The sequence below is a fragment of the Bidens hawaiensis genome, unplaced genomic scaffold (assembly GCF_021521415.1).
Source record: "Bidens hawaiensis isolate Kalapana, Puna unplaced genomic scaffold, B.hawaiensis_p1.1 tig00051325_1, whole genome shotgun sequence".
NCBI classification, from domain to species: domain Eukaryota; kingdom Viridiplantae; phylum Streptophyta; class Magnoliopsida; order Asterales; family Asteraceae; genus Bidens; species Bidens hawaiensis.
The window spans coordinates 4,097-13,656 of NW_027499192.1; the positions used below are offsets into that span (position 1 = coordinate 4,097).

General features: G+C 34.6%; 1 protein-coding gene across 2 annotated transcripts; it reads left to right on the forward strand.

Moving 5' to 3' along the window:
- Nucleotides 1–795: 795 nt before the first annotated feature.
- On the forward strand, nucleotides 796–7,053 carry LOC143598974 (dihydrolipoyllysine-residue succinyltransferase component of 2-oxoglutarate dehydrogenase complex 2, mitochondrial-like). 2 transcript variants are annotated; one of them, XM_077077049.1, is made up of 13 exons: nucleotides 796–856; nucleotides 1,985–2,045; nucleotides 2,154–2,181; nucleotides 2,300–2,370; nucleotides 3,138–3,212; nucleotides 3,518–3,573; nucleotides 3,649–3,693; nucleotides 3,770–4,036; nucleotides 4,802–4,896; nucleotides 5,021–5,111; nucleotides 5,181–5,291; nucleotides 5,393–5,587; nucleotides 6,495–7,053. In XM_077077049.1, the coding sequence occupies exons 4-13, from the start codon at nucleotides 2,307–2,309 to the stop codon at nucleotides 6,684–6,686; spliced, it is 1,191 nt and encodes a 396-aa protein (XP_076933164.1). In that variant the 5' UTR covers nucleotides 796–856; nucleotides 1,985–2,045; nucleotides 2,154–2,181; nucleotides 2,300–2,306; the 3' UTR covers nucleotides 6,687–7,053. The 2 variants fall into 2 exon arrangements, with proteins under 2 accessions (XP_076933164.1, XP_076933165.1); XM_077077050.1 differs by lacking the exons at nucleotides 796–856; nucleotides 1,985–2,045 and having other exon boundaries at nucleotides 2,065–2,181.
- The last annotated feature ends 2,507 nt before the right edge of the window (nucleotides 7,054–9,560 follow it).

A 9,560-nucleotide genomic window follows, 5' to 3' on the forward strand; every position in this document is an offset into this window, starting at 1 on the left:
CACATAACCGAAACCGAACGAATTTACGTCGACTTACCGCTCAATGTCCATGACTAATAATGCTTGAGTTTTATCATCACATGAGTTTTACTGACCTGTCCGACAGAACGCTAGGAAGAAAACACTTGTTCCAATAGTAAGAAAATGGAATGATATAGTGAATAATAATGATTACAAGTTAGGACCTGGAAGAAACAATAATCGAACACAAAGAGGCTTCCGTAGGATTGATTAACCTACTCATTTCATTTGTTGCGTCAACCTTCCATTCTTCGTTCAAACAAGATCCATCCATCCATCGGGACTGTTGTTCAGTCAATCAAATCAGGTTATCATAATTAATTAAGATCCGCTTTTTAATTTTTACGTTCGTTCAATTCAATTCATATGGTTTCAATCTTGTTCTGGTGTATGTATGTATGTATGTATGTGTATCAATAATCAATTTGCACTTATACTATTTTGTATTGATTGACAGTTGTAGGTAGCGATGTTGGGTGTTTTCCGGAGAAAAATCGTCAGCGGAAGCTCTTCTTCTTCTTGTGCTTCTGCTTGGGTAATTTTCTGTTATATTTCAAACACTAACCCTGTAAACGAAACCAGAATATGGGTGGGAATCACATAGAAAAACAACTAACCACCACGAATAGTCATTTTCATCATTTTCAGTCTAAACTGGAGGCCTTATCAAAGTGCCCTAACTTGATTTTACTACCCGGCCCTGAGGGGTAGCCCCGCGCTTGGCGAAATACAGTTGATATATGTTTTTTTTTTTTTTTTTTTTTAACTTGGACAGATTATAGGGAAATCATGGCGAAGAGCTCGTCCTGTAGTGTCTACAGCTGCATAAGGAGAGGTAGTGGTTATCTTAATTCCCAAAGTTTCTGCTTACTTTATTATGTTTTGGGACATCTAGTTGATGCCTTGGGAGTATTTTTTTATGCAAGTTGGTTTAAGTTTGTTTATTTGGTTAACTCCAATACTCTTTTTGGACTGTGTTGTCTATGTTTCAAAATACGTTTTTATCAGAATGTAATGATTTATGACCTGGTAGTTTATGTTGTTAGGTCGCTAAACTAGAGTACTTTTGAATGTGGTGTTTATGTTGATGAATATGTTAATGCTAATTTCTAGGTTTGTGATCTACTTGTTTGTTACATTAACTGAGTAAACTCCATTGCTTTTATACTATGTATTAACGTTAGCCAAAATCGTTCTTTTTATGCTCTTGTAATGAGAACCATATTTATTAAAAGCCCTCGCTTCTTATGCCTCGGTCCATTTTACAGGTGAGGCCTAATATATGCGCTTCTAGTTCCTAGGTCCTCGCCTTTTGAAGTTGAAGACACCTCTATTGGTATTGATGACGGGTCAAGAACAATTAAAATCTGAACCTTTATTTATTACTTTTTGAACTTTTGGTTTTCATGTTCAAAACATTTTGGTATTTAAACTTTTGGTACCATACTTTGAACATTTTGTTATTCATGTTTTGGAATTATATTTTAATACTAGTTAGATGATATTAAGTGTTATATAATAGCTTTTGATTATTTTATATGAAGAATAGTATTATTTTTCTAATACATAATATATTTTATTTTATTATTCTTTAAGTGCGCTTTATACCCCTTAGGGCTTCACTTTTTTGTGCCTAGGCCCCAGGTGAGGCTTATGCGCCTTGAGTGCACCTTTGATAACTATGATGAGAACACACACGATAAAAGTTGTTTCAAGATCTTATTTCTTGATATATTATATGGTTACAAGCATCTATAAAATGTCCAGCAAACTTCCTGCATTGAGGCTGATTGGGCTAAATCTTTTTCCCATGAGCTTTAATTAACTTTTTCTAGAAGTTTAAAACTTTCATTCTGTTAATTTACAATTTAAGTGCATTGTCTTCTAGTTACACTATATACACCATGCTTGTTATGTTGTACATGCCATTTTTCTAGTGATAACTATTTTAACTTGTTTATAGGTATTACTCCATACACGAATCATTGGCAATGCTCAAAGTATATGTCATGTTATCCAACCTGGTAAATATCTGCCCAAAGTTTTATTTGTACTTGCAGGAAAGCTGATTATTAGTGTATTTGTTTACTTATATAAGGCTTTGATTCTTTGTTTTATTATCATTGTGACAGGTGTTGCAGTTAATCTAAGGCCATTAAGGTTAATGCATATTTCATCTGTTTAATATCTGTTTAAGAGTATAAATGATATTTTGATGATAAATTACTATGGGTGCATGCTAGTGTGATGTTTCTAACTAGTTCTTTTTTCTTTGCAGGGAAGTTATGACTAGCCTTCAGCCAGGTGTTGGCATTCAACTGCAAAACCGAATGTTCTCCTCTGACAGTGGTATGTTTCATATACTTCTTTTGCTTAGATTTCATTGGTCTACGTTAATATCTATGCAGAAAGTAATAATGAACATGCATATATGCAATCATGTATCTCCGAAAAGTTAGCACCAATACATGTCAACCTATGGCCTGGAAGTGTTGCATCATATCTTTATTCCAGTGTCTTTTCTCATAGGCTTGCAAACGAACCAAACAAACATGAACATGCTCTGTTCGTGATCATTCGTTTAACTTTAATTGCAAATGATCAAACACGATAAATTTAATGTACAGGGTTTTCTGGTTCGTGTTTGTTTGTTAGCATTATAAACAAACGGTTCATGAACATAAACGAATGAACATACATGAACGAACGTAATTGAGCTAAAACAAATTAAAAGTAAATGTAATTAACAATGTGTTGGGCCTAAAAAGTTCTTAAAACTAAACTAAGTTTTAGTGGGCCTAAGTACATATTAATGAGTGTAAACGAACGGGCATAAATAAACATAAACCTAAGGACATAAAGGATCGTGCATATATGAACTAAAATGAACAAACAAGACATGTGTTCATGACTTCATGTTTGTTTGTTTAAGTAAATGAACAAAAAGTTTTGTACATGTTCCCTCGTTTATTAATAAACGAACATTAACAAACTTCGCTCACAGTTCACTGAACGTTGATTTGTTTACAAGCCTAAGTACTACTTCATTCCTCTCTATTTCATGTTGATTGTAAATTTTAATTATTTAAAATTGCATGTCTTACCTTTTTTTCAAGGTGATTTGGTTGACGCTGTGGTTCCTTTTATGGGCGAATCAATAAGTGACGGTACACTGGCAACTTTCCTAAAAAGTATGTTCCTCTGTTCTGTTAGAACGTTTAAAATATTTAGTAGAGAAAATTTCACAAGTGGTCCACGTGGTTTGACCAATTTGCATAATTGGTCTCCAGATCTTTTAAATCGCAAACTTAGCTCAAATATTTGTGAGAGGGTGGCATGTTTCGTCTCTCCGAAATGTTTGGACTAAGTTTGCAATTTTTTAAATTCTGGGGACCAAAATTGCACTTTGATCAAACCACAGGGACCATCTGTGCAATTTTTTCTATTTGTTATTATCGTGTTCTCTTTCTGTTTTTAATTGCTCTTTTTTGAGCAGAGCCTGGTGACAGGGTAGAAATTGATGAACCAATTGCACAAGTTGAAACCGACAAGGTATTTTCTATACAATTATTTTCTAAGTTGTAACAATTGCTTTTTAGTTTTTACACTGAGTTGTTTATGCTGCAGGTGACCATTGATGTTGCTAGTCCTGAAGCGGGTATAATCCAAGAGGTAAAAATATAAAATTATAAGATATTGTACAACTGTTGCTAAATTAGTTCAAATAAATAATGTTATAAATTTGTAGTTTGTAGCGAAAGAGGGGGATACTGTTGAACCGGGAACAAAAGTTGTTATCATTTCAAAGTCAGCAGAGGGCGCAGCTGCGGCTCCATCTAAGCCTGCAACTTCAGAGGCAGCTTCTCAGCCACCTCCTCCTGCTGACGTGGCAGAGAAGCCGAAGCAAAAGGTCGAAACTGCCCCTGTTGTTGAGAAGCCTAAACCAGCTTCTCCCCCTTCTCCTAGAACTTCTGCTTCAGAACCTCAGCTTCCTCCTAAAGAACGAGAAAGACGTGTGAGTGTCATATATTATAGTAATGCTTTAGCTACATTAACGTTAATTCTTAAATTTAATTAGGCACTGAACCGTTTGGTGGGAAGTTCGTTTATTTAGTTTAGTTAAACGAAATAACATGAACACATGTCACATTTGTTCAGTTATGTTCGTTCATTAAAGTTTGTTTATGTTCGTTCATTTACGATTTTAGGTTTTTGTTTACGTTTGTTATATTTATTCTTTTAAATTATTTAGATCTAGTTTTATGGAGACGAAATATCACCCAATACAATTTAGTTTAGTTTTATTAAGTTTTTAGCCCCAACAGATTGATCATGTTTTTTTAATTAATGTTTACTCAATTATGCTCGTCTATGTCGTTCATATATGTTCAGTTTTGTTCATTCAGTCTATGATCATTTGTGTTGGTTTACATTTGTGAACCATTCATCTATACTATTATTGAACGGACATAAACAGACACAAACACCTTAATTTTCTTAATGAACGAAGCCATGAACACGAACGAAAACAAGAAAACATGTTGGCTTAGTTGTTCTTGTTCTATCGTTTGTTCGGTTTAAGTTAAATGAATGAACACACATATGCTTTGTTTTTGTTTGTTCGGCCAATTTCTAGGCCATATAATGTGATTGTAATATCTGTTATCAAATTTAATCTTTTCTTTGTGGACTTTATTTTATCACAACTTTTATTTTTTTAGTTTTTTCTCATGTCTCAACTATATGGTTTGAAGTTATGTTTGTTGTGTTACTGATGCAGGTGCCTATGACCCGCTTAAGAAAGCGAGTTGCCACACGTCTGAAAGATTCTCAGAACACATTTGCTTTGTTGACGACGTTTAATGAAGTTGATATGTAAGTTCTCCAGATCCATTCTAATTTCTAAACTAATAATATAGTTTATTGCAACTATTAATTGCTGTCTAGCAATGAGATTCCACTACAACTAATTATGTGTTAATTAAATCATTTATTCTAGGACTAATTTAATGAAACTTCGTTCTGAGTATAAAGACGCCTTTTTAGAGAAACATGGAGTCAAGTTGGGTTTGATGTCTGGTTTTGTTAAGGTACTTTTCACCTTTCTTTATTAAAGCTTTTTGATATCTGATGTTTTCATTGCAATTATTAAAATTTAGGCTGCTGTAAGTGGACTCCAAAATCAGCCAATAATAAATGCAGTTATTGATGGAGATGATATTATCTACAGAGATTATGTTGATATCAGTATAGCTGTTGGTACTCCAAAGGTTAGCTCAATAAATTGCAATATTATGTATGTCAAATTGACTTATTATGACTTTTACAATATGTTGATAAAATTAATCGAGGTTATGTTTTCTATTTTTAGGGGCTAGTTGTGCCAGTTATTCGTAATGCTGACAAGATGAACTTTGCTGAAATAGAGAAGGAGATAAATACTCTTGCGAAAAAGGCGAATAATGGGACCATTTCTATTGATGAGATGGCTGGAGGCTCGTTTACTATATCTAATGGCGGTGTGTATGGAAGCCTTTTGAGTACTCCCATCATTAACCCTCCTCAGGTATGCTGCACTTTTAGTAGGTAAAATATGGAAACAAATAATTTTAGTAATGATAAATCACCCTAATTGTGCTTTTAATGTTTAAAATCCTCCTATACTTTCTTAAAATTATTAGATAATTATTGGATAAATATAATTCTCTATAATCATATCTGATACACCGATTAGGTTAAAATGTGAGGGTTCTTCTTTTCCTTTTGCACAAATACATCCTATATTTTCATTTGTCCTATGGTTTTAAAATGTGAGCATCAAGAGTGCATAATGTGCAATGCGCATAATGCGCTGATGAGATTGCATCAGGTGGAGCAATTGCACTGTGATTCCATGATGCGAGGATGATGCGCTCTTAATCGCATAATGCGTGATGCGTGCGATGTGGTCTAATGCACAGATTTCTGAGTTAAAAGTGAATTTCTGCATATATTACCTATGCCTTATGTGTAGACTATTTGTACACTAGAATTAAAGACTTATTTTGGTCATACATAAAACTTCTTTGGTGATACTATAGCTTTTTAAAAAAAAAATTAATTGTTTGTGTCTCTTATTAGTTAACACGTTAAAACAGTATCAATGAATAATTTTTAGTACTTTTTAATAACAAACGCCTCACATACGTGATGCATGCGCATCGCGCATGATTCACCGGCTTTTTCAATTATAACGCATTGTAGAGCATTGCGCATTATGGCTTTCTGTCTCCACAATGCCTTGTGTGGGACATTTTGTAACCAGTAATTATAGTATTTTATGAAAAACATTATAAAAATATAATATGCATTTACATAAACTGAATGTATTCACTTTTAAAAACTGAATTTTTTAGTTACAGAATGTCCAAACGTGACACAAAAGTATGGGCTTAGTTATTTTACTCGTTAACATGCATATATATGTATAACAGTCAGCAATTCTGGGTATGCATTCAATTGTGAATAAGCCAATGGTGGTTGGAGGCAACATAGTACCACGTCCCATGATGTACATTGCTCTAACCTATGATCATCGGCTAATTGATGGAAGAGAGGCTGTGTTTTTCCTTCGCCGAATTAAGGATGTGGTCGAGGATCCTAGGAGGCTGCTGCTCGACATCTAAACATTTGCAGAGCCCTGTTTTGCCTAATTTATGTCAAACTCTGGTATTCATAAAATCTTCTCTTTACCAGAATAATCGCTTTTATTTTAAAAGTTTTTGCTGTTCTGTTACGGGTCGCCATGTTTTTATTTATTGCATTTTGTTCCTTGAACAAGTTTGGATCTCAACACTACCCGAACCATGGATATGTTGTTGCTCCATGGGTTTGGTTTGTGGCGGTTGCTGGACTCATAATAGATGATAATTTATGAACTGTCATTTTTGGTGATCATAATTTTGATAACATTAAATTTGGGTATTTTTTGGTGTTGACGATGGCTGGTGGACGATGCACTTGTTATGTGATGGTAGTTCTTTTGTGCCATGCGGTGTGCGGTGTGTCCAGGGTAAACAGGACTGTAAACTAGTATTCTAGTGGTTCACAGCTATTTTCAAAAACCAAATTATGTAAAAACCAATTAATTATAAAAAGTTTATACAAGTATACACAAATATAAAAACTTCAAATCAACATCAAAATATGTGTTCAAGTTTTAAGTTCAGTAAATGATAATATAAAATGGAAGACTATTTACAAATTAACATACGCAATAAAACATCACTCATAGTAAAAACTATTGGTGGGTAACTGGGTATAGAATAAAAGTTAAAAGAAGTTTAAAAAGCAAAATGCAAGTAGAATATGTTTATATTTTATAGCTATCAAGTAATTGCAAAATCAGCTACAAATCCGTTTTCTATAACAAATCATTACACAAACATTGACCCGATTCGAAAACTTTAAAACTAGCTGGTACAATGTGACCTGACTTGCCCACTCCTAATGGAATTACTTGAGTTTCCAGTGTCCAGTTCGGTTCAATTTTCAGAATACGAAATAGGAGACGTAGAGAGAGGTGGAGAGGATGGTGTTGTGAGTCCGGGCATGGGCAACGGAAGATAAGTGTAGGGCATTTGTCCTTGCAAATGTGAGTTAGCCAATTGTGTAACATGTGAAAGGAGAAAATAACATTTTAGGTATTTATTAACTTTATTATAAAGTTCTTCATTACAAACCAGTTAACGTGTTGACATTAGAGCCCAAAAAGATGTGGTTTGAAAAGGAACACAACTTAACCTTATATTAATCAAGTACGGAAACATGTTCGGCTTCTATCTATGCATAAAGCATGTGCATGTGCTTAAAAACATGAAAACAAAAAAAAAAAACAAAAAAAAAAATCTGTTGATATTACAAATAAGGTTTGGATGATAACTATAGTTAAAGGTCAACCAACAACTGGATGATGATTGATGATGGCTCCATGCCTCCATGTATCTACTTAGTGCGACTTTCAAGTGGAAGTTGATTATGAAATATCTACGATGAGTCCTTACTGCGAATTCGTTAACACCATGTGTAGCTCAAACGTAACGCTCATACGTTTGTAATGCAAAACGGTTTTTATGTCGCAAAGTGGGTCCCATCTTCAAAACTTTCCTAAAAGTAAATGACTATTCATTTTGATTAACTAGACGAGAAACAAGAGTTTGACCAAATACTGTATTTGTGTTCTATTGATTGAACGTGATTCAACATTACAAATATTGTATTGACTATACTAAAATCTTTTTGACGTAATAAGGTTAAGTTTCACTAACGATAAAAGTTGGCTAATCGTAAAGGTTAAAGGTTGAATCACTTAAGTTGACCTTAGACGTTAGCCATTTCTAGTGTAATGGAGTTCATCAACCTAAGTCATGAGTTCCAGCATGCATTGGTTGGGTGGTAGTGGCTCTTGTCTTTTAAAAGAACATCAGGGTTCAAGTTCTGACATGGGATATATGATTAGGGCTGTTCAAAAAGCTCACGGCTCGAAGCTCGTTCGAAAAAAGCTCAGAGAAAGCTCGTTCAAAATTGGCTCGATTGTAACGAGCCGAGCCTGAGCTAGCCCTGGCTCGACTCGAGCTCACTCGATAGGCTCGCTCGATTGGCTCGAACTATTTTATTTTATTTTAATTTATTATATATATATATATATACATGCATATAATTATCGAGCCAAATTATTTTAACACATGGGCCTTCCTTTAATCCAGCTCAATTTCCTTTCTCACTCCAAAGTTCATATTCATAATTTTATATACTGAGTAACTGAGAGATGGGACTTCATAGTTCACACACTCAATAGTCAGTATACGTTCCATTTTCCACCCTAACCCTAGCCGCTCATATTCACCTCTGCCGCCGGCTGCCGCTCATATTCACCTCCGCCATCGGCCGTCCCTCATAGATAATACTTCTTTTGTATTTGGTTTGGTTTGGACTTGTTGAACATATTTTGTTTTCGATGGTGTTATTAAACGTATTTATTTAGTTAGTATGTGGTTGGTGTTGATCTTAACATTATATTTATTTAGTGTAGCTTGATGGTTGCATATAATTTTTATTGTTACAGGTAAACTCGAGCCAAATCGAGCCGAGCCGAGCCGGCTCGATTTAAAACCAAGCCGAGCTTGAGCTCAAATTTTTAGCTCGATTAAGAGCTCGGGCTCGGATCGATTTAAAACCGAGCTGAGCTTGATCTCAAATTTTTAGCTCGATTAAGAGCTCGAGCTTGAGCCGAGCCAGCTCGATTGATTATCGAGCCGAGCTTGAGCTTGCCTTGGCTCGGGCTCCGCTCGGCTTGTGAACATGCCTATATATGATTGGTGTGTTTTAGGAGTAGAAGTAAATGAATCATGGATGTGTGACTTTTTATTAAAAAAAATAAAAACGTTCATGAGTTTTATTGATCACCCATTTTCATTACAACACTCACACTCTAAATGATGTGGGGTCACACTAGTAAAAAGATTGTTAAATATAGGAAAAAGGGGAAAAAACCAGCCACC